Genomic DNA, 24,342 nt, shown 5'->3' on the forward strand with positions numbered 1-24,342 from the left:
CAAAAACTGCTCATTAGTGGGGTGTACTCCAGTAGACTTTAGGCTTGAGGTAGGAAAGAACTTCTCTTTGTTCCTGTTGGGATACAAACCTTATTCCTTTCTCCCTCCCATCTTGATTGGCTTGCTGGTCATCAACTATCCCATTTGTCATATATTCTGTCTTTATTCAACTAATCTTCATCCCTCTGTCAGTTTGCATATCTCCACCTACGTAGGTTCCTTGAGCTGTTCTCCAATTTTTGTATTGTGATATGTGACTAGAATTAAAGGGGTTGCCATAAATGAGATACACAAGATTGAATATTCTTAATACCTGAACCCATAGTTCAGTAGGTTATGTTCAGTAGCTGTTGTGAATTGATATCATCAGCAGTCATGAAGACCATAAATGTTGACTCTTGTAAATGAGGGGCTTGTTGTGAAAGAACTCAATTTTATAACTGTTATTAATGGCAAGGTTTATATTAATTCAGAAATTCATTGTTTACAACAGAACATCAGTTTGGGAGAAACCACCAGACCTAGCAGATCGGGCGGATGTTGAAAAAATGGTCAATAACCCTCCAGCAGAAGTAGTAGGCATGAAGAATAAGGCTGAGGAACCGTCGAAGGACGAGCCAGTTTCCAAAAAGCCGCGTACAGAAACCCCTTTGACGACAACTGCACCACCCGGTTTACAGCCACAGATTATAGCTGTAAGTAATACAAGCAGAGGTCATGTGTTTGTATACTCATAAATTAGACCAATACTAGGTCAGTGGGTCTTGTTATGTGAAAGTATTACTGGCTAAATTTTAAGTACACAATCTAACATCTTGGAGTAGGTTGGCTTTTGATTAACAATAGGTTAAAATCTGTGGCAGTTATAGTTCATAATGACAAGTAGGTAACCGGTTAATTGGTCTTCACTAAAGATAATGAAAATAAGTAGTTCTGTGTTTTTTCCAAGGGAATGGTGAAGCTATTTAATTGAAAATTGGCATGTTTAACAACTATTATTGTGAGTACCCTTGATAAGGTTACGCTCTACACAAGGGTTTTGTTTGTTTACGTATTTGTTATATATGTAAGGACTTAGTTGGGCTGTTAGTAAAACAGAATTAGACCTGGTTTTACTTTATCGTAGGCTTAGTTTGTGTGACTATTACAGTTATTTGTTAAAGCATTTTACCATAAAAGTAATTCCAAGTGGTGCATAAAATGAATAGTACTAAGTAATTGTTCTTTGAGCTTTTCTGTATAAACAATAAGAAGGTTTTTGTAAAGAACTTGGCACAATCAAATGAGGTGCTGTCTTTGTTTCATATAAAGTGAAAAGATAAGCATCATTCTCTGTGTAGACCACATCCTGAATGGAGAAAGCCATTCCTTGCAAAGATATTTGTTGTATGCTCATATCTTTTGTTTCCACAACAAAACTGCCCATATTACAGTTTGCTCCCATTTGCATTGTATTGCCAGTGAATACAGTCCGTTTAATTAGTTCATTGAAATTATTTCTTCTTCCAGCAAACTGGAAAGGATGAAATAAAACGAATCGACATCGGAAAGGAGGCTGCTATTGAGGCTGAGGTTAAGGCTGCCAGGGAGCGCGCTATTGTTCCACTGGAGATTCGTATGAAACAGTTCCGAGATCTTTTGGCTGAAAAGGGGGTAATATTTTTTTCTGCTTGTATAGTTCTGTCGGATGTTTAGTTGTTAGTCATTTTTCTCTTGTTTCCATATGCACATTTGGTAGTCCTGTCTGTTGCAAGGATGTAATCAGTAAGCTTAAAAAAAGATTAATGTAAGCAACATACACTATTAACCAGAAATGTCATTTGTACAAAAGGTTGCACCAGATCAAAGAATTTATTCAGATTTATTTTCCTCAGGTATCAGCATTCAGCTCTTGGGAGAAGGAGCTCTCCAAAATTGTATTCGACCCCCGGTATCTTTTGCTGACGTCGCGAGAAAGGAAACAGGTGTTTGAAAAGTAAGTTTTATATATTTTACAAGACCCCCCCGGTATCGAGTTTGTATTAAGTTGGTGGTTTCTGTTCAGAAATTACTTGAATGATTTTTTTTTCATTTCATTTGCATTCCAGAAGTAGAATTTCCACCTCTCTGGATGATGCATATACCCAAGCTTGTGCCCTTTCATATTATAAAAAATAGAATCTTTCCTAGATTGTGACCCCCAAGGGTTTTCTGGGGAGGGGTCATTATCTTTTAGTTTCCATTGTTTATCATTGGAACCAGTCAACATTTACTGCCCTATACTACAACATGGTAAAGCTGCACACAGTTTGCTGTAAATCTAAGAGTGAGCTAGCATTCCATGATTCAGTTAGAATTTCCCACCTGTTCTCTGGATGATGCATATACCCAGGAAAAAGGCATTGTGCCCTTTCTTTTATTATAAAAAATAGAATTTTTAAATAAGATTGTGACCCCATACTGTATAGGGGTTTTCTGGCAGCCAAATCTGCATATTTTATAACCATTATCAAATCGACAATGAAAAGGACTAATATTTCTTGTCTTGGGGTCATTATCTTTATGATAATTACAGTCTTTTGTTTATTCTCCCTATTCTGTGTCCTTGTAAGATAGCAAACAAGTTTATCGTTATATGCTGATCGCAAACAAGTTTATCGTTATATGCTGAAGAAGATAATGTCACTCTAGTGAGTGTCTTCATTGAAATAGGCTACATCATTCTGTACAAGGGATTCTGTCATATATTCTGGCCTAAAAGAACTTTCAAGGCACTGTGCGAGAGATGGAAGGTCTTTGCCCTACCACATGTGCTTCCTGGGCAAAGAGTTAGGCTTCTTGACTTTTGAGTTAGGTATTTAGAGGTCGTCTCTTAAGTAACCAATATTGCTCAGATTCCAGGGGAGGTTGACTCATCATGCAAGACAAAACAGAACTCCCGTTGAGACTTCAGTAATCTGACTTTTACCTAGTTGCATCTGTCTCCAGGTGACTTGGATGAGACTGCATTAGTCAGCCTCATCCAAGTTTCTGGTAGTCACCTAGTTAGTGTGAATGAGGAGATAGAGTAACTGTTTTTGAGGTATGATCTCTATATCATTGCAATATAGTCTTGAGACCAGTTAGGTTAAACATGTATCTGATCTGCCAACTCTTGGGTGGTCCTATGGCCTAGTTAATATTTATTGGGATTATTTGCTCTTATTGTCAGTGGGTCTTTTGATCGTCAGATTCACAGTCCTTAAAAGTCTAAAACTGGAGTGAATTGGTAATTGAACTGCTGTCATCCCCAGTACCGTGGTTTGGTCAAGGTACCCACCATCATCACTTGGTGTTAACAGGGAGTGTCTGATAGCAGGGCCCATTGCTAGAATGTATTTTCGTGCAGCATGACTCCACAAGAGAAGCAATCCAGAGCTGTGCTATCAAGAAGTTGAAATCATCTGTTCGTGGTTCTTTGTAAGTGTGTCTCTTGGGAGTGTGATAATTGTTGATTGTCTCTGTCCATTATAGCTGCATTCTGCTATTGCTGTTGCCAGCTCTGCCTCCCAACACCCTCAGGCCCACATCAGGTGGCGTGAAAGATTGCTGCCACATACCTTTGTTCCAGCTTCGTGTCACACTCTCAGAAAAGGCATCAGAGATATTATAATCAAGATAATCTTAGAAGGAAAACTTCCAAGGATTTGGAATGAAGCCTTTGTGCTATAAGCCCAGAAATAATCTGTAATGGAAGAGATCACGGTTAACCCTGTGTACCTAGGGAAAATCAAAAGATGTGACAATAGGAACAAGCATTTCCATGCATGGCACTAGATTACGTTGTGTGCAGTGAAAGCTCTTGTGACACCAGTTGCTAACGTTTTTGAGATTTAGGCGGGCTGTCCTTTGAAAGATATCTGTAAAGGCCGTGCAAAGAAGGCAGTTCCACTGGAAGGTGGTCCAGTGGAGAAACAAATAGTTCAGTAGCTAGTGTCAGTGAAGAGTTTTTTGACAGAAATTAGAGAAAGGTCATTTGTCACACCTTCATTGCAGTCTCACTTTTGTGAACAAGGCAGAAGATTGAAAAAGAAAACATTTGGTGTACAATAAATACCCAAGTAATATGTAGCTGTAACTGTTTTATTTATTTTATCTAGTGTAATGGTAGAAATACTGGAACTGGTCAGCAGTAAATTTTAATGCAAAAAATGAAATACAAAATAGTATGAAATAAATACTGTACTCGAGTAATATATAACTGTAACTTTGTATTTGTGTCATCCAGTGTCTTGACTGGTGGGCAATAAGTGACAACACACCAACCAGATGTATTGAATGTACTTATATAGGGAATACTTGAAATTACGACATCTCAGTGACAAGGAAACTACAATTTAAAATGGTACTCCATGGAACTTGGAAATACAACTAGTTGCAGTTAAATAACCTAAAATTTTACCCAGAAGGTTTCTGCTATGGAAAATTAAATTCCAGAATTATTTAAAATTAACAGGAAGTAATTGATTAAAACTCCACTTTTGAGTAATTCAAAGAACTGAAAAGTTAAAAAATTTTAGCTTTAATTCAAATTGTATAATGTACAAGTTTTGTGTGAAAAACATGCGTTTTATAACAGCTAAGTAATTTAGAACAACAAATAGGGAAAGAGAACTGCCTGTAACTAAGAAGCACCCAACTGGTTCATAACGAGGGAAATTAAACGAAACCGAGGAAAAGGAAGGACAGTCATACCCTGAAAAATCTGGTAAATACCAATTTTAAATGAAACCTTTTATTTTCAACAAAAAAGTCTTGTAGAAAATACTGGAAAGTGTTAACCCTTTATCTCTCATTACTAGAATAGTCGTCTTGATATATATAGTTTAATATGTGATAACTGTCAAATATTAAACTTGAGATCAGGGAAATGTCCAAAATAGCATTAAACTCAGAAGATAAAATTAAAAGCAACATGGACGTAACATGCCTCTTTAGAAGTCGGAAGGAAAATCTCCAGTATTCCACCAATACATTTCCATGTTGCCCATTAGTGAAAGAGAGCCCGAAGTATTATTATTATTCAGAAGATGAAACCTATTCATCTGGATCAAGCCCACAGGGGCCATTGACATGAAATTCAAGCTTCCAAAGAATATGGTGTTCATTAGGAAGTAGTAAGAGGAAGTAAAGAGAAATAAAAATACTTAGAAATATAAGGGAAAATGGAAATTATTAGCAAATGCAGGTGAACAGTTGCACAGGGAATGTTTCTTTTCCCCTACCAGTCTCATGAATTTCTTCCAGGTTATGTTTTTCCTGACATTTACAAGGTAGGTCTGTCACTTATATTTTCAATTAGCTCCCAATTTCTTTCCTCATCCCATCCCCCCCACTTTATTTTAAGAGCTTGTGCTAGATAAGGCCACTTGGTTGCTTTCCCATGGGCCCTTGAATAAAAGAATGAGTTTATATATACTAGATATAACAGCTTGTTAACTGGTTGGTAAAATCATTGTATAACTGTAGGAATGGGCAGGGGTAATTAAGTGTTTACAAGTACATCATGAAAATATATGTAACTTGGAAGGGTTTTTATTTATATTTTTTGTTCCTTTCATATGGAAATCTGAAGATTATTGTGAGTAAAGGTCTTAGCAGTAGGGAATTTTTTTTTTAGGATTAGCAGTGGGCTTGGTCACATACAACATAATTAGTCTCTCTCTCTCTCTCTCTCTCTCTCTCTCTCTCTCTCTCTCTCTCTCTCTCTCTCTCTCTCTCTCTCTCTCTCTCTCTCTCTCTCTCTCTCTGGTTGTGGATGTGTGTGAACTGTGCAGTTTAGAAATTTCAGTAAGTACTTATTTTGTTGTAGATCTCTGAAATCTCTGGGGTTTGACAAGATCACACTGATTATGGAACACGTGAATTTGCATTTCAGTTTGTACTCCAGCTTCTTTGGTGATGGAAAGCGGTGGTGCGAGGCTTTAGGGAAGCGAGTGTTTACCATTGTATTAGTTTTAACGTCCCTTTCACTGCGTTAGGTATGTAAAGGAGCGGGCCGAGGAAGAACGTCGTGAAAAGCGGAACAAGTTGAAGGAGCGGAAAGATGAATTCCGGAGGCTGTTGGAAGAAGCTGGACTCAATGGGAAATCCTCCTTCACGGACTTCATGACGAAATACAGCAAGGACGACCGCTTCCGCAACATTGAAAAGATGAGGGAGAGGGAGTCCCTGTTTGACGAGTTCCTGCTGGAAGTGCGACGCAGGGAGAAGGAAGAGAAGGCGGCCAAGCGAGAGCAGGTAAGAAAGAAAGTTTGAGACGCCAGGGAATTTTGAATGGGCAAGATGCACACACACTGCTGCTGCTGCTTTGAAGAACAGTCCCTCATGAGAAATGAATAGTCAGTCAGTCAGTCAGTCATCATTTGTTTGTTATGATTTGCTGCCCTCTTGCTTTGTCACTGTTGAAGAATTATATTAATTTTTTCTTTTAAATGGACTTAGTAATGACATTTTCCCTCCATGAATAATATCACAAGATAAACATCTTGACTAATAAAAAGTAACTTAGTACCTTACCAAGTTTTGAGAAAATTAGAAGCAAATCATGTTTGTAATTTGTTTAGTGATTTAAGTTTTTTTTTATTATTTTCTGAGGCTTATGGGTTAGCAGACATCGTTAGGAGACACTGATAAATCTCCTGAGCTGTTGAGGAGAGAGTAATCCTTTCTGCATTGGCAAAGTATGTAAGAAAATTCTTCACTTCAACAAGTATGAGTTCCATTGACAGACTTGAATTGAGACTGCTTATTGCTTTTGTTGCTCTCACTTTATATGGAAAATTAAGAAGTTTAACTCCTTGGATCCCAGCTGTCTTTGGTATTGCCCAATTATTCCCAAATAAATTTAGACAAGCCTTGGTACTCGGGGTCCACTCTTTCCAAAGAAGGTTTAAGGCCATTGGTGGTAATTAAGAAAATGCAGTAAAAACCCTCAGTGCTGCCTCTGTTCTTAATATGTTGGGACTGGTGAGGTTATTGGGTTAGCCTGCAGACATGAACATGTTAAATGTTCTTTTTTGCCAGGATACAAGAGGACTCCCACAGTAATTGTAGGATATATTACAAAATATGTACCATTTTTTAATTTTTTTAATGTCTTGTGAAATGTGAGTAACATATTTTAGAGGTCTAAAATATTCAGCTTGAGGAAAAGAGATGTCAAGTTATTGGTTGACAAAATTAGCAGATGGTGTCCAACTTTCCCCTTTTAATGAAGAGCAAGGATATTTCAGATCATGTTGGTCGCTTAGGCCTATTTGCAAAGACATTGAATATCAGTAAAAATGAGAAGCAACGATCTGAAAAAGTATGGGAAATTTGGATGCTAAAACATTTTGATTTATAGTGAGAGACGGAGGTTAAGATGGTAAAATGTATAGTTGTGGCATTACAACTGATCACTCATATAGGGGTAAATTTTTGGTCTTGAAATGTCCATAGACACTGCACTCCTTGTCTGACAGACAGATCAGCTGTAGTTCAACACTATCGCCACTAATCACCTGCTTGACTTTCCGTGTGTTTGTGATGCTGTTGTCAGTTCAGGAGAATTCCTCCACCGCACGATTGCCTACATTCAGTTGTATTCTTGGTACATTCGTCCATTTATTCCCACCACTTTACTGAGTAAAGTGAGATTTCTGCAGCTGTTGGCAATAGGCCAGTTTTTTCACATGATTTTCTTGTACTGTATTTTTCATATTTTCGTCTCAAGTATTGATTTGCTGTTGCCCGACTAGATTTATTGCTTTTGTGCTAACCTGTTACTAAGGAGTTAGTTAAAGGTAGATGATATTTCTTGTGTACAAAGTAAAGATAGTAAAATTTACTCTGTAAGCAGAGTGAATCTGACTATCTTTACGTTGTATTTGTATAACTGTTAGTTGGCTTTTACTCTCTAGTAGGAACAAGTGTTTTCTTTTCACTATGTAGATTTGTGTACTTTTTTCATGACTACCTCAATGTGTTTGCTTTGTTATAAGAAGTTTTTCATCATGGATGATTTCATTTGCTTGTTTTAATAGCCTTATTCTGTGCTGAATGCACCAAGGTGCACCAGCCCAAGAGAAACCCCAAGTTACACGGCCCAGCTGACTTTATTCTGCTGCAGAGTGTCACAACTCATTTTTTCTGTTTATAGTGCCTCAATAATATGTGGACTAGCTGCTCAGACTTTTCAGGACCAGTCAGAAGTACTGCCTCAGGTGTGGTATGTGCACTTCTGCCTCAGATGTCCAAGTGTGGTCTCAAGGGGACTTGCTTCCATTTCCTGGCCTCATTATTGTTTACGCTCTTTATTCTCATAGGACTGGATTATTACTTGAACGTTGTGGTTCACGTAATTATGAGGAACTACCTTGACTTCATGAGGATGGGGAAAGTATTCCAATGTGAGGTGGTGTTTTGGCCCAGTATTCCAATTTGAGGTGGTGTTTTGGCCCAGTATTCCAATTTGAGGTGGTGTTTTGGCCCAGCCACCATCCTCTCAAGGCTTCACCCTCATTCCAGCATCATTAGCTCCTAATGAAAGCTTGGCCCACACTGAAGGCGTAGTGTCATGAACAAGAGCTACATGCCAAATTATGTTAGTTTGTCTAACAGGGCAGGATCAGGAAATTGACTGTTTTCCCCTGCAAACTCATCTGAAACTTGTGTAATTAGAAGTGTCCTGCTGTACCCTTTAAGGAGTGTGTCCTTGCTTTTAACAACTCGCTGAGTAACCAAAACCTTGGTCCCTGAGTTATCCCAGTGTGGAAGTGCTCTCCAAGATGTCTCATTTCTCAGTTAATTCTTTGGGGCATTCAGCAGTTTGGTCCTCATACTTAAATTTCCATTTTGACATATAAGAGCAATGGGGCTGGGATGAAACAATTTTTTTTTAAACAAAGTTAATTCTTTCATGCAGATCCAATGCTCATATAATTATTTCATGCCTCCCATCCCTGCTGATCTCTGAGAGCCTCATATTCAGACCCCACGTAATGTGTGGTAAGTGATTGATGGGTGTCCAAGGCTCCAGATGCCACACAATGAGCTAATACTAATCTTGTCTGTCAGGCGAAACAGTGCAGTGTGGGGACATTTGAGAACCACAGATATGGATGTGATTGAGTGACGGTTAGCATTCATACCCAATGGTCATTCACATGTCAGTGTAAACAACTGGAATGAGCTATCGATATTCAAATCATAAGAAGTTGGAGGGGACCTTGGCATTTTTCCACCTAATGTTTAGTAAGCACTAACGATGTTTGCAGTACCATTGGCATCACGGCCTATTTGTTTGTTTTTGCAGGTTTGTTCCTGAATGTTTAGTAGTTGTTGAAAAGTGGTGTGTGTGCACAGTTTCCCCCCGGCCACTTGGTTATAAGTGTTCAATATCATATTAACGTGAGATGACAAAAGTATTTAAATTTGATCTTGCTTGATTAGACCAAATAGATCTTTCCTCTGAATGATAAACAAAGATATATAAAGAAAATATTAAATGTAGATTTTGTATTATATCTTTTTTTTTTTTTTTAGTAACTTGGCCTTGTTTGCTTATTGCTGTTTATATATTGACTATATTGCTTTACAATTTTTTCCAGGATTTAACCCATGTTCCAGTGTTTGTTAAAGGTTTATATGTTCTTTTTCAAGAGTTAAGTCAATTGGGTATTGAAGTGCTTCTAGATAGCTGTAGAAAACTGAGCCTCTACCTTTTTTTCCAAAGAGAAAGTATAACTTGCAGTTAGTTTTTCAATGTTTTTGTGAAATTACTTTTACAGATGAATGCAATGTCATAGCTTGCACTAAGGATACAAATCCTGGTGACATATCAGATATCAATAAATGAAATGACCTTGATAGGTAGGGATGCAATTATGAATATAATGTTTTAGATGTACAAATCTATGTCAGGATGGAATTTTTTGAGTGTGTATATATATATATATAAACATATATGGTCACTATTTTCTTTTACTTATATCATAATACTATATAATGTGTACGAAACATGTTTCAGAGTGCTAACCCCCTTCCTTTTCAGGCCGTACTTAACTCATAGCTTTGCAGATTTTATCGTTTGTATATATTTTGCCTGTGCGTGTTTCTTTGTCTAAGTTTGTAGCTTTTGATGTTCGTTAGGATTAGCTTGGCATCATTTCTACTACACCCTCTCTTTTAGAACAGAAGTTTGAATATATACATATATCTATAAAGAATCTAAATAACAAAATACTAATTACATTTTTGTGAGCATTTAAACATTGTTATTATCATGCTCAATGAGTTTATTTATTTCATCACAAGCCCATCAATCATATGCATACCTTACATTGGCGTCCCAAATTTTCCCCAGGTTCAACAGTCGTTTGTCTAACGGACAGTAGTACGAAAGTGGTTTCACAGTGCATATGCCACCTACACCCTCAGGTATACCTCACTTGAACTTCCTCGTTTTGAGTGAACCACTAATGCTGTTCCCCGTGTTTACTTCACAGTAGGGTTGCAGCAATTCCAACACTTCATAGTAGCAATTTGACTATTTTTACTCGTGGTTATTCTTTATTTCATCTTTTTCTCACTTTGGTTCTCTCAGTAATTACCTTTAACAGTTGGTGATTAGCCACAAATATTGTCATCATGGATCACTGGCGTTGTATGGTGCAGTGAACTGAGTTAGCTGTTTAAATCATCCTGAGAGTGAAATTCTTTGTCAGTACTGTATTTCCATTATTTTAGCTTCTTAGTTCATTTTCAGTCTGTAGTTTTAGTGCATTGATGTATGGTCTCTCACTTTCATAATTTGATACTAGCTAACAATTCAGTGACTATTTAACCTTCCAGAATGGGTTACTGCACTGAAGACTAAGAGGGCATTGTGGTTGTTACAGTTATATATGTATCTGGTAGAGTGACCAGTAGATTTGTTCCTTACATTTATCTAGGTTTTACCTTCCAGCAAAAATTATCTGCCCTTTTATGATTAGGTAGTCGTCTTGTCTTTCACAAGGCCTCATGGATAAGGGCTGTCATGCCTTCATGTCATTTGCAAAACTGCCCTGAGTAGATGTTTTTGCCTGCTGTCACCTGCTAAACATATTGAAAGTGATTGCTCAGCCTGTGATTTTATAGTGGAAAGAGAACATACTGGTTAAGACAGTCAAGCAGTGCATCTGCTGACATTTGTCAGTTTGTCTAAATTCTTAGGGTTGGCAATGGAGTGTTCTTTGTTGGTGGTCATTGTGAATGTGCCATTCTTGAATTGTCTCAGCGTTAGTTTTTGCACTTTGCCTGCTTTTAGTTTGCATTTCCTGGTGGCATAGTGGAACACACTTTTCCTGTGGTTAAGGCAAGTCATTCTGAGACTACAGTGAAGTGACAGGGTGGCAAAGCAGAATAAGTTAAAAGTACGAGAATACAAATTTAGAGACCTATCTACTTCTGTTGATTCTAACGACTATTTGGTTTTATCTTGCATTTACTGTATTTTGGTTTTTGCATGCTGGTTGCAGTTATCTGTTGGGACCAGTAGTCATGGCAGACTGAATTGCTTTTCACGAGAAGAATTGGGGATTGAGCTTCCAGTTCTTCAAAGCTCACCTTCATCTTAAATTTATTACATATTTTAAGAAAGTGTAGACTTTGAGATTTTAGTTCCTTTGTTTCTTATGGGTGGTAAATGAACTTTTTTCCCTATATAAAAGACTTGCTTGATACAAGTGCTATGCTTAACATATCATGGATCTTAATGTACTTTCAACATACATGAGCTACTCGAGCCTTGGTAGCTGACTGAACTTTCCCCAAACTTACTGTTACATCCTACAGGCATAAATATACAAACACTTAGGGGCTTTCAGCATGTCAGCCCCCAGCCTCAAAACAATTCAGGCATACATACAATTGACAAGGTTATGATAAAACAAACTTGTAATAACACAAAAGTCTTTGTATATGAACCCATCAATCATGTAAGAATTAGCCTTCTCCCAGCTCCTCAAATCTTACTGCCTTGTATACAGCTTATATGGAGAGTAAGGAAGGTGATTGGGATATACTTGAGGGTTTAGGTTGTTCATGCATTCTAAGACTACCTTACTTCCTTTTTATGCGAGACAAAAGACTGTTGAACTTGGGTGAATATTTAGGACGTGAATGTAAGGCATATTTATGATTGATGGGTTTGTATGGAATTAGTTTTGTGTTATTGAAAAAGTCTTTTATATCTCAGTCAGTGTAGTCAAGTTGCATGTCAAGATTTATTTCATCATGATAAAGGTTTAATAGTAATCAAGTTGTATATTCCATTTGAAACTTCTTTAAATAAATAAATCAGCTCCATGAATGCAAAAGAGAAGAGTGAAGATCTTTAATAAGTTTAAGCCCCATTTAACACCGAGACCAGCATTGTCTCCTCTGCACCCTGGAAGCAGTATTGTCTGTCTCTCCTTTCTGGTGCTCATCTGTACTAGATCCAGATGCGTTAAGGTTGTGCGAGCCAGCCCACACGTACACTAGTTGAACACTGGGCTCGCTGGCATCCCCACTGATGACAAATATTTGACGTTGCGTCGCGCATTGCAGCCTCTTGCCGCTGCCGGAGCTGGCTGGAAGGTCCGGGTGGCCCACTTGGTCGAGAGTCGCCCTCCACCTCCACCTCCACCTCCACTCCTACCACCATCACCACCCTCTCTATTTATTCTCTGCCCCAGAGCGGGATAAAGTCAAGCGCATGTGACATTTGGTACTGAGCCATCTCTTGCTACGTTTTTTATCACTCAGTTGTTCATATTATCAGTTCAGTTTGCTTTCAAGGTCACTTTTGAATCATATTTGCTTGAGAATAGTTTATATAACATGAAATATTTATATCTCTTTATACAGTACATATGTAATATATACCTTCTGGAGATTCAAATTATGGAGGATTGTGATTATGATTTGTGAGATGATATATATACATATATATTATTAGTTCATAAGTTGTTAAGCTGCATTACAGTATTGTAGTTTGCAAACTGGCTATATGAGAGATTATACAGTATATATTAAGCCTTAGCTTGTTTCTTTATACGTAATGAACAGTTGTTTATTTATGATTGTTCCATGTAGTCGAATTACTAGCCAGTCACCAATGAAACCAACTCCAAGTGCTGTCAATAGTGATTTAGGTACTGACGTTCCTTTTGCATTTGGTAAATGGCCTTGGTTTTTCAAAATTTCACCTGTGATGCAATGAGAATTTTTACCAGCATTTGTATTTGGTCTCATTGGGACCTTTAACCTTAGTCTGCCGAGCCACTGATAGCCCAGTTTCAGAGTCTTTGTAACTTGTGCATGATTGAGTCAAAGCAAAACACTAACTTGTAATAAGAAAGAGAAAGAGAAAGTTTTTTAATCTATATACTTATCAGTGTACAACTATAACAAAGCTGGAAATAGCATCATTAGTTCTATTGAGGAAATATATGAAACCTTGTCAGTAGAAAAATACAAAAACCAGCTGATTTTTATGACTTTTGTATAACAACTCAGTAGATAAGGAAAAATACATGATGGTTCAAATTCTTCAGCCACTATTTGAAAACATAATCACCCTTTTCTTTTCAGGTTCTCTTATGTGTTCTTTTTGTTTGTCTGTTTGTGTAGATACATCTTCCTCCTCTTCCCCCCCCAGCAGGTCACTCACTACTTTGGACAGTGATGTGGAGGTCTATAACGAATAACCAGCTTGCCTTTCAGATTGCAGTTAGATTATTGGTTTTTTGATAGGTTACAGTGATGCTCACTCTGTTCATTTTTTACTGTCCGTTGACGCACTGCCATTTTCTTCCCAATATAGATCAAAAAGGACTATTTTATCATGCTGAAGGAAGCAGATATTGACCGCCACAGTAGGTGGTCAGATGTCAAACGCAAGCTGGAGAGCGATAGCAGATTCAAAGCTGTTGAATCCAGCGTTCAGCGAGAGGATTGGTTCCGTGATTATCTGATTAAGGCAAGTTGTGTTTCAGTTGAGATTTTTTTCATGTTCTTGTCAAGACTCCTATCAACCCGTTAAAAATAATTTGTGAAATATTTAAGAACTTGGTGAATTAGTTTCATTTCATGACATGGTTTGAGCGGTAGAATAAACTGAACATTGCCATTTGAAGTTGTGAACAAATAAAATATGATACAAGGAAATCAAAATCAAAGGATGGTCAACAGAGTAAGAATATCATACCAGTAGGAAAGAGTTGAAGTATTTTCCTAAAAAGGAAGCATCAAGGTTTACAAAGGGATACAATGAAACTCAATGTCACAAGATTATAAAATGAGCAAGAGATGAAACTGACAAAACTGGCACAAATAAATTACCAGTTTGTTGGTTAAGACTTTTAGGAGCACTTAATGTTAGTGCTATATGTAATCTATTATTTTATCAGTTTTTTACATACAAATATGACATTTTGTGACAATTTTAATTTAGTGTAGAGTTAAAAAAATTTTGTGTGCAGCAATTGAAAATATTTATATTTAAATAATTATAAAAGATAAGCTTACCAGTCGTTTTCCGTTCTGAGCGTCCAATTAACTGGCAAGGACTCCTCCCGCAGGTGAAGGAAGAGAGACGTAGGTCCCGGGACCGTTCCAGAGATCGGGACAGGGATCGCGACAGGGACAGGGACCGAGACCGTCACGATAACGACCGTGACCGCAGAGATCGGTCCAGAGACCGAGATCGGCGCGACAGGTCTCGTGACAGAGAGAAGAAGAGTAGGGACTCACGTGAGAGGGAGAAGTCCAAGGATAGAAAGGAGAAGAAGAGAGAGAAGAAGGACAGGGACCGAGACAACAAGGTAAGCTTGATGATTTTGTAATACAGTACAGTTTTTGCCCTGTAATGGGGTAATGCTGTCAGTCCACCTCACACAGTGCACTGTAGGCATTACTTAGGGTTCTTTGCAGCGTCCCTTCGGCCCCAAGCTGCAACCCCTTTCATTCCTTTTACTGTACCTCCGTTGATATTCTCTTTCGTCTGTCTTCTAGTCCACCCTCTCGTAACAGTTGTTTCATAGTGGAACTTTGAGGTTTTCCTCCTGTTACACTTTTAAAACTTCATACACTCAATTTCCATTTCAGTGCTGAATGACCTCATAGGTCCCAGTACTTGGCCATTGGCCTAAATTTTATATTCTATTCCATTACAGTTAACATTTTACAAAGACATCTCCGTAATTAGTAGTTAATATACATGTAACTGCATTCTTGAAAGTAAAGCGGGAATTTTCCAAAATTAATGATTTGCATCTAAAAAACACACACACACACACACAAACACAAATAGTGGTAAAGGTTTTGTCCATCTCACCAGTTTTAATTGTTGTGGTTATATTTATTCCAAGTTTGTTGTTACTGGTTGGAAATTATTTGGAGACCTATAAAACATTACATTTTAGTTTTTATATTGCATTATTTTACTTGGGAAAGTCAGTTGCAGAAGTTTTATGCATTTGTTCCTACAACGTGGAGAGATTACGATTACAGTACTTAACTCCTGTAACTCATCAAGTAGGTTTCATTCAAAGCCTCTCCTGTTATAGACAGGCTAGATAGGTTAGGTGTCTCTTATGGGTTTTTAAAGAGTTGGAAAGATTTTTTGTATAAAATGCTCTTTCATGTTTCAGTAGTTAGCCATTGCTTTGAACTTGTCTAAATGAACTTTTGTTTTTTATTGTGTAATTAATGATAACTGACCTTTTTCCTGTAAATGTATATTGTATTAGTCGGTAAATATGAAAATCTCTCAAAACTCATTCTTCTGATTTACCATGTTGTATTAGCGGGTAAATATAAAATCTCTCCAAACTCATTCTTCTCATTTACCCACAAGGAAAAGGACAGGGACAAGGATAAAGAAAAGGAAGAGAAGAAGGAGAAAACCAAAGACACCAATAAAGAAGAGGTCCACGATACTTCTCGGGAGGAAGGAGAAGACGTTGAAGAAAATCATAAGAGTGAGGTAAGTGATTTTTATCAAGATCAGGCCTACTACAGTCATCACCCTAAGTACGAACAGTCAGAGATAAGAACAGGCAGGCTCACAAGTTAAAATTGCGCTCCCGAATTAACTCATTCTTTGATGAATTCCTGTTTTCTGCATTTCCTCTCCCCTTACAATACATTTAGTATGTGTTTTTTCAGTATGATGGCAGGGTGTATTGTTTACTTTGTGAACTTCCAAAGTTAGACGCTGCTCCTACGAAATTTTTTCCCAGTTCACAGCTTTCAAAGCTTGGAAAAAATACTAAATTTTGAATGTTGCGTAAATCTAAATTTTAATTTCTTTTTTTCGTGTGAACATACAAAGTAATTCATTCTAGTGCTGCATGGTTTAAAAATACTGTGAAAATAGTATAATCTATGACTCTTGAGTTAAAACTCGGGAATGTAAACATCAACAAAATTTATGCACTAGCCGACATATTAAAAACCAACTTATGAACAGTTCAAGATATGAACAGCCATTTGGAATGCAACTTGTTCAGTAATGACTAGTGTTCTATATCAACCAGATGTATAACCTTATCAAGATCAGGTCAGATAGTCAGCTGTCATTCATTATTTGTATTTGAAGGGAGAGGACACAGGCAGCGATGCCCACGAAGACAGAGAAGACGGGGAAGCGAATGAAGCGGCCGAAGAGGAGGAGCGGGAGCGTCAGCGTAGAATTGAGGAGTCTCTTCGGAAGAGGGAGGAAGAAGTGCAGAGAACACTGGCTGGCCACCTGCGTGACAGAGATAAGGAACGCATGCAGCACAAACATGACGAAGCTGTTCACAATTTCAATGCATTGTTGGCTGATCTGGTAAGTTGTTCCATTTCAAGCATAGTGGAAAGAGGGAGTGATTAGTTTCTTCTTCCTAGTGTTCATTATAACAAATGCATCATCCTGAATACCACCTGAACATTTTAGAAGCTTTTTGCAAATAAGGGAGTTTTCATACGATTCAGTTAACTAGTAATTATGACAATCATTTTTTAATAGGTACGTAGTACTGATTACACCTGGAAGGAAGCCAAGAAGTCTCTGAAGAAAGATTCACGGTGGGAATCAGCAGCTGCCTTGGAACGGGATGAAAAGGAAAAGCTTTTCAACACTCACGTAGAAAATCTCACAAAGAGGAAGAGAGAGAAATTCAGGTAAAATATACATATCTTTTATCTTGTTATTTGTACAGTAGTCCATTCCATCAAACTTGGTTGAGTTTACTTGACTTACAGCATAATGGTATTATGGGTTATTTGGTAAATGAGATTCTATTCTGTGTCCATGTGCACACTTTTGTTTATTGGTGGAGTCTGATGTGGGGTTATTTAAAAAAATAGATATACACTATTATGTTTTGTAGTTTCATATCATAGCACTGGAAAATGTATTTCCCTATACTTTATGGCCATTTAGTCCAGTCTTCTGATTAATTTAATTTTTACTATTGGGAAATTATTATTTTTTCCAGGGAGTTATTGGAGGAGTTACCAGAACTGAATTTAGATTCAAACTGGAAGGACCTGAAGAAGGAACTGAAGGACGACCCTCGTTACACCAAGTTTTCATCTTCAGATAAAAAATGTGAACGAGAATTTAGGGAATATTTGAAGGATAAGTTAGTGGCAGCCAAAGCAGACTTTAGGGAACTTTTGAAGGTGGGTGGTTCTATTTCTGCAATTATAGTTTAGTAATTTTACCTATGTATAAACTTAGTATCACAAAAACCCAGGTAACTTTCCCAGGACCTGTTTTTTTCTGTGTGTATCTGTTGTGTAAGTACCCATTACAGTTTTTTAAATGGTCTGTGTACCATAAATACAAAGTATGGAGACTGGTTTTCAAATTATTCTATGCGCAATAGTAATTTAGATTTAGCTACTAACTTTTAGGAATGTAATTTAAAACGTGTCAAAAGCAGTTACATAATTACTGTATAACTTTATTCTTCAGCTTATTGTAAATTAGTCTCTCGTATTTCATCACCATTTTGCACTTGAAGTATAAGCCTTATCCCTAAGACCAAATAGGAATTCAGGCAGGAATTGCACATGCTTGTGAGGAGAGTGGAGATAACTCTTCATTTCATGTCTGATCTTTAAAAGGAAAATCTTAGGCAAAAACACAAATGGTGACGATGATTTATGTATACTCGTATATGAGTTGGAAATATAAGTTAACTTAGTAACTGACAAAGGTATTTTGACCTTGTACCAAAACATGTTCAGAGTCTACTATACAGTGTATATTGTACCTTCTAAATGTATTATAACTTCTTGCAGGAAACAAAAAGTATCACTCACCGCTCACTAAAGCTATGTGGCGAGGGAGAACAGCACATGAGGGACGTTGTAGAAGTTTTACGTAAAGATCGACGTTACCTCGTGCTTGACTGCCAGCCTGAAGAACGTACCAAAATCTTGATGGCCTACATGGAGGAGTTGGAAAAGAGGGGTCCCCCTCCACCTCCCACAGCATCAGAACCCACCAGACGTAATTATTAACCCGTTTTGTATATTTAACTTGTAAATGTTTATTGTCTAGGTGGAAACTAAAGTGTTGCCTGTTTTGAAGCTACTTTGACATCACAATAAGTCTTCTACATACAGTGTTTCATAAGTGCAAAATTGAAAATTGTGCTGGAATTTAAGTTTTAGCAGCTCTTTAGGACAGTTCAATTTACTACCACTTGGCAGCTTGTGGCACCTCATGCATTGAGGGAGCAGTATATACTTTAACTCTCAATTGGTATTTGTTAAAATGCACCCTAAATTTTTATGAAAAATATAATAACTTTTAAAAGCATTTCCTTCTGACTTCTTGCCAATCAACAAAATACACGTTTATAAGTATGAGAGGTGTGCATGAGCTTGATTGCTGTAAACAGGTCAGCTGACTGAAAACAATGGAGATAAAGAAATTTTGAGATCAGCTTACTTAAAAAAAGTGGAAAATGAGAACTCTCAGTTGTTAAAATGAGTCCAAAATCAGTAGCAAAAAAATACTTTTTAAAGGGTTCGTCTTCTGTACAAATAGTTGTATGAAGTTTTTTTTTGGTAGGAGTTCAGGGTTAGGGGTGAGAAAGGTTGTCAGCTGATGGAAGAGACCAACTGGCTGTTTTATAAGTGTATCCTTATCTTGTGCATTGTGCACAGTATATATAAACTTTATTTCATGTGTTCCATTGCCACATTTTCAAGGAAAGATTAAGATTTCTGTTTGTGATGAGTTTGAATTCTTACACAAAGATAGTAAAATTGTCTGGGTAGAAAACTTTATTCTGTACAGTGCAGTGTGCCATGAGGTAATTAACCTCCGTGGAGGGGGGTGATCGCTGTCAGTGCACCTTGTGCAATGCACTGTAGGCATTACTTAAGGTTATTTGCAGCGTGCCTTCGCCCCCTAGCTGTAGCCCCTTTCGTTTCTTTTACTGTACCTCCTTTCATATTCTCTTCTTCCATCTTACTTTCCACCCTCTCCTAACAATTTATTCATAGTGCAACTTGAGGTTTTACTCCTGTTACACCTTTTCAATCTTTTACTGTCAATGTCCCTTTCAATGCTGAATGACCTCGTATGTCCCAGCACTTGGCTTTTGGCCTAAATTCTATATTCAATTCAAAAGGTAATTACAATGCTGGATACATAGGCAAATTTTGTTGGATATGCAAATGAGCTCTCAGAACAGAACTTGTCTGTGTTTAAGGACAGGCTTGATTTTGTTAGGAGTATTTGTGATGGGGTTTGGGTAATGAATAGTTTGGTATCATTCCTCCCTGATATTGCTAGTGTTTTTTCATTGCAGAAATTTAACCAATTTGTGTTGTATTGTATGTATTTCTTGATAGCATCAAGAGAAACTTACTGCAGTTATGTTTTCCTATTGTGGAATGGTATTGGTACCAGTACGGTTGGAGTTTGTACATGATTTAATACAGTCAGTGGAACACGTAGCAATTGCCTTTTAAATACTGCATTTCCAATTTTATTATGTTTGATAAGTCTTCTTAGTTAAGATTTGGCTTGTTGCTGCCATATGCAGTATTTCTGATTATTTTCCTGAAAACTATTTTCCTGTGTTATTGTAAATGCTGTTGGGATAAAGACACATCTCTATTTATTATGATTTTGTGAATAGAGCTCTGCCTGAGTAATTAATTTTCTTTTTATAAGAAAGTGAGCTTTCTTAGATGGCAACTTTGTATGTCACTGATAATTTTTTTTTTTTTTTACACCTTTCAGGACATTTGTGTAATCTCAACCTTAGCTCAAACTACATTGATTATTCTTCACAGAGTGTAAAGTGACTGATACAAGAACACTTTATTATTTTTAGCTTGCTTGAATTTTTTATATTAATATATATAAAGTTATTTTTCAAGAAAATATCAGAGGAAAATATCTCAGGATTTGGGTTGCATATCAGTGTTTCGATATGGTAGTTTAACCAGTACACCGAATTCTTGACTTGGGTTAAAGTATAATTAGTTAAAGAGCTTGGACCGATAGCAAGAGACCAAAAGGAAATAAAAGCAAAGGCAGGAAGTAGGTACTAGCCAAAGTGAGTCTGTAATAAACCATGAGTGCAATCTCAGATAGAATTAGTGACAGTAATGAAAGCAGTTGAGGTGACATCTGGAAGGTTGCCATTTGGTAAATGCAACATGCTTTGGCAAATGCAATATTAAGTACTAAATGCAACAGATGGTGTTATACGAGATGAAGGAGGGTAAAGTTTAAAGGGAGGGAGATGGTTATTTCTGGTGCTGTCATTTATGAGAGTAATAATAGAGAAGGTATACTGTATAAGGATGCTATGGGGAAGGTAGAACTATTTGGTAACTTTTGTAACATGTTTCAAATGTGGAAAGATTGCTGCACTACTGGTAAATAAGAGTATACTGTTGTTAACTTGGCAAGAATTTAGGATGTATGTGTGAGACATCTGCTCCTCAGCAGTAAAAATTGGCATTAACCAAAAAGTAATCAAGGTGACTGTAACATACTACGATTCGTGGCCTTTGAATGTGTCGGAAATATCAAGACAAATGAGGAACTGCTTAAGAAATATTTTCAAAAGCTGACATAGATAGGAATGGGTGTGGGTTATATAATGAATATATTGATTGGAACAGCAAATTAAACATGATGGAGTTGGCAGGAACCTGAACAGCAGAAAGACCAAAAAGATCATGGCGTAAGATATGAACCAAAAAAATTCAGTAAGAAGTGCAAGCTAATGATGTAAAGAATCTGTGAAATTTATGTTAAATCATACGGAAGTAAAGTTCAGATTTTCTACACTGTACTTTATATTCTCTGCATGATTCAGAAGTTTGTCCAGGGATAATTAACACTCTTTCCAAAAGTCAATCATATTTGTGTGTGTGGGTTTTATTATTTATATAAAATATATTTCATAAAGCTTGTGACAGGTTTTTGGCCTCACTAGGAGAGATTTTGTGAACTGTTAAGGTTTTGCAAAATAAAGGTAGAATTGGGAGGTGTTGTTGTTAGGGATGCCCTATGTATGTGTATTTTTTAATTGTGATAGGCTTTTCCTCTTTTTCCTTATAAAGCTTTCTTTATGGGACATTGTATTTTTATGAAATATTAATGATGATTCTTCATCTCTTTATGGAGTTACGTTTCATACTTAGTGCTTCATTTTGCATTAGTGTTTGTAATTACTGAAACCTTCAGTTTGGCATGTAAATGCACGTGTTTCTATCAGAGACCTTGTCAAGGAGTGGAACTGACCTTGGTCATGATACTCCTAGTCCTTTGTTGAACATCTCATTGGTACCTTAAATATATGTCAAACCTTTTATTGTTATTGTTACAGGATAAAGGCAGTATAGCAGCGACAAATACATCTATCATTGGTCTGATCCTCTTGCAGAGGCCTTCTAGGACAGTTCTCACCAGATCCCCAAGTCTCAAGACTGATGAGGAGCACTTCGTGTTTTGGTAGTTTGGCAACAAGTATCGAATTGAGGCTGTGCTTCTTTCAAGTAGTTCCTTACTGTGTAGCAGTAGGTTTTGAAATCTCAGAACAGTAGTGAATTTGTATGACTAAGGGAAGTGTGTAGAGATGATGTACTTATATTCCAGATGTGACTGTTACTGTGCTGATGGCTATAACAGGTCGAGAGAGACTTGCCAGTGAACTGGTCAAAAGGATAAGTTAATGTGCAAGGGGTGCTAGTGTTTGTAAGAGTGATAATTGGCCTTGATGAACTGACTGTTTAAATAATTTTTAAGGACTACTATATACTGATACCAAGATATAGAAATAATTGTTGCGGAGGAGTTTTGTATGTTATTACAAAATACAGCATTGAAACAAAGCAGAAGGATTTTACCATAGTTAAAAAATTTTTTTTTTCTCTTAAACATTGGTACAATTTGAATATCATAAAGTAGGTAGTGTACAGGAATTCCCTTAAATATATAATGAAGTTACCTGTAAATTAAATGGGTAGACACCAGTGAAGTTGACATGGTTTTGAGTGAGTTGATGTCTTGTGCTCTGCAGTAATGGAGTTGACGGACGGTGTGCATTGACGTCTTGCGTTCATAAACGGAGGTGGGTAGCATTTTGTTTTATAGAAGTGGTGGTGCGTGAAAAAGATTTATGTGGCTTGATGAAGGAACAGTGGTGTGAAAAATAAAACATATAATGATAATGATAAAGGGATAGTGTTGGCACATTTCAAAATTTAAATAGCAGCTGAAAAGTAGTAAGCCCTAGAGGAATATTGCAGTTCCTGTCGAGATTTGTAACATTCCTCGTTGCTGTTCGATTTCTATTTTTTAAGCAGTGTTATGTGTTAAACAACAAACTTTTATCCACATTGATAATTGTTTTACGTGTTCGGCTATTTCACGCTGTTGCGTTTATTATGTACTGTAGTGTAAGGCAATCTCTGGAAAACTGTTAAAACTCTGCTTCAGTTAGGTAAGTATTGCTCATTAGTAGTGTGTTATAACTTTCCTTGGCTTCATTTTCCCCTCAGGGGTAAGCAATAATTTACAGTTTTGAAATATGTCCTAGTAAATGAGCAAGTACAACCCTTAGGGCTTGAAAAGGATAGTTTTCACTCAAATTTAAATTGTATCGATGGTAACAAGAACTGCGCATCATTGTGTTTCACAGATTTCGTCAGCAGTTGCTCTCTTTTAGCATTCACAGTGTCATTCATTTTATTTTATTGACTCTTATCGCCACTATTTTGATTTTACTTTGAGGAGTGGAGCAGACATGAGAGAGAGAGATGAAGATCAGTGAAGTTGCTCTCCCAAAACAGGAGATTATCTTTCTCACTTTAAGGAATTAATTTTCTCTTAAAAATCACCTAGTACAAAAAATTGTATTTTGTGTTGGAGTAGTATAAAGTAAAAGGGTTTCAAAACCTTACATTTCTTACTTGTAAAATAAGCACGTTTTGATAAATTTTGAAATTGACATGAAGATTTGTCTGTTTTGAATCAGGTTCTTGCAAGTGTTAGGTAGGGTAGAGTAGATAGTTAAGTAGGAAAGTTACCAAGTTCCATTTGTTTCCATTACTTCATTTGATGCCATTATTGTTTCGTTCCTTTTCTCATCAACTCCATTTTTGAGTAAACAATGTTCATGTCACGCGAAGCATAGCACAAAATTCTGAAAGGTCTCATAATTCCTTTTTTTCATTTTATGTGAACTCCATACTTATTTTCTCTGGTGCATTTCAAATCGTCAGTGTGATGTTCATGCTTGCTGTGTTGTTAGTATTAGTGTAACAGTCTTGAGGATGTAGGATTCTTTTATAGGTGACTTTTATGTTTGCCAGTTGCAAGTCTTTGTTGTAACAGAATTTATCAAAACAAAGTTTATACAATAAACTTGTCATATTTCTTGTATTTTTTTTTTGTGACTCCCCTTCTTCCTATTATCTTGTGCGAATGGTGAAAAAGGCAGAGTGAATGAATCTGCCAAATGCAAGTCACTGATGTAACTGTTAAGAATAACTTTGTGTAATAAACTGGACATATTTCTCTGTTTTATTTTTTCCCTTAATGCTAGTAACTAGTGTATGCCATAACAAAATGTTATTTCATTTCAAAGTTAAGTTTTTATGATTCACAAGAGTTGCCTGTGAGGATTTGTTTCCAAATTAGAGAAGTTAAGGTATGAGGGAGCTGATGAAATGCCTGTGCTTGAAGGGATATTCAAGAGATGTAGGGAAACCTGACTATCATTAATGTTCCAAGGAAGGCATGATTAAGTTATAACCCTGTAAGGGAGACGGGGCAAGAAG

The 24,342-nt window shown here is 36.9% G+C and overlaps 1 protein-coding gene across 4 annotated transcripts in view; it reads left to right on the top strand.

Annotated features, from left to right (window-relative positions):
• Positions 1–24,079, top strand: part of LOC136855908 (transcription elongation regulator 1-like) — a 40,954-nt gene extending 16,875 nt beyond the window's left edge. For all 4 annotated transcript variants that reach the window (XM_067133357.1, XM_067133360.1, XM_067133358.1 and 1 more), the window contains 12 exons: positions 494–695; positions 1,510–1,653; positions 1,875–1,975; positions 6,000–6,258; positions 13,853–14,008; positions 14,610–14,852; positions 15,887–16,015; positions 16,631–16,861; positions 17,042–17,196; positions 17,514–17,700; positions 18,325–18,535; positions 21,888–24,079. In XM_067133357.1, the coding sequence (XP_066989458.1) occupies positions 494–695; positions 1,510–1,653; positions 1,875–1,975; positions 6,000–6,258; positions 13,853–14,008; positions 14,610–14,852; positions 15,887–16,015; positions 16,631–16,861; positions 17,042–17,196; positions 17,514–17,700; positions 18,325–18,535; positions 21,888–21,892 (2,023 nt within the window). In that variant the 3' untranslated portion in view covers positions 21,893–24,079. The remainder of the gene's footprint in view (positions 1–493; positions 696–1,509; positions 1,654–1,874; positions 1,976–5,999; positions 6,259–13,852; positions 14,009–14,609; positions 14,853–15,886; positions 16,016–16,630; positions 16,862–17,041; positions 17,197–17,513; positions 17,701–18,324; positions 18,536–21,887) is intronic.
• The last annotated feature ends 263 nt before the right edge of the window (positions 24,080–24,342 follow it).

Source organism: Macrobrachium rosenbergii, chromosome 33, assembly GCF_040412425.1.
Source record: "Macrobrachium rosenbergii isolate ZJJX-2024 chromosome 33, ASM4041242v1, whole genome shotgun sequence".
NCBI classification, from domain to species: Eukaryota; Metazoa; Arthropoda; class Malacostraca; order Decapoda; family Palaemonidae; genus Macrobrachium; species Macrobrachium rosenbergii.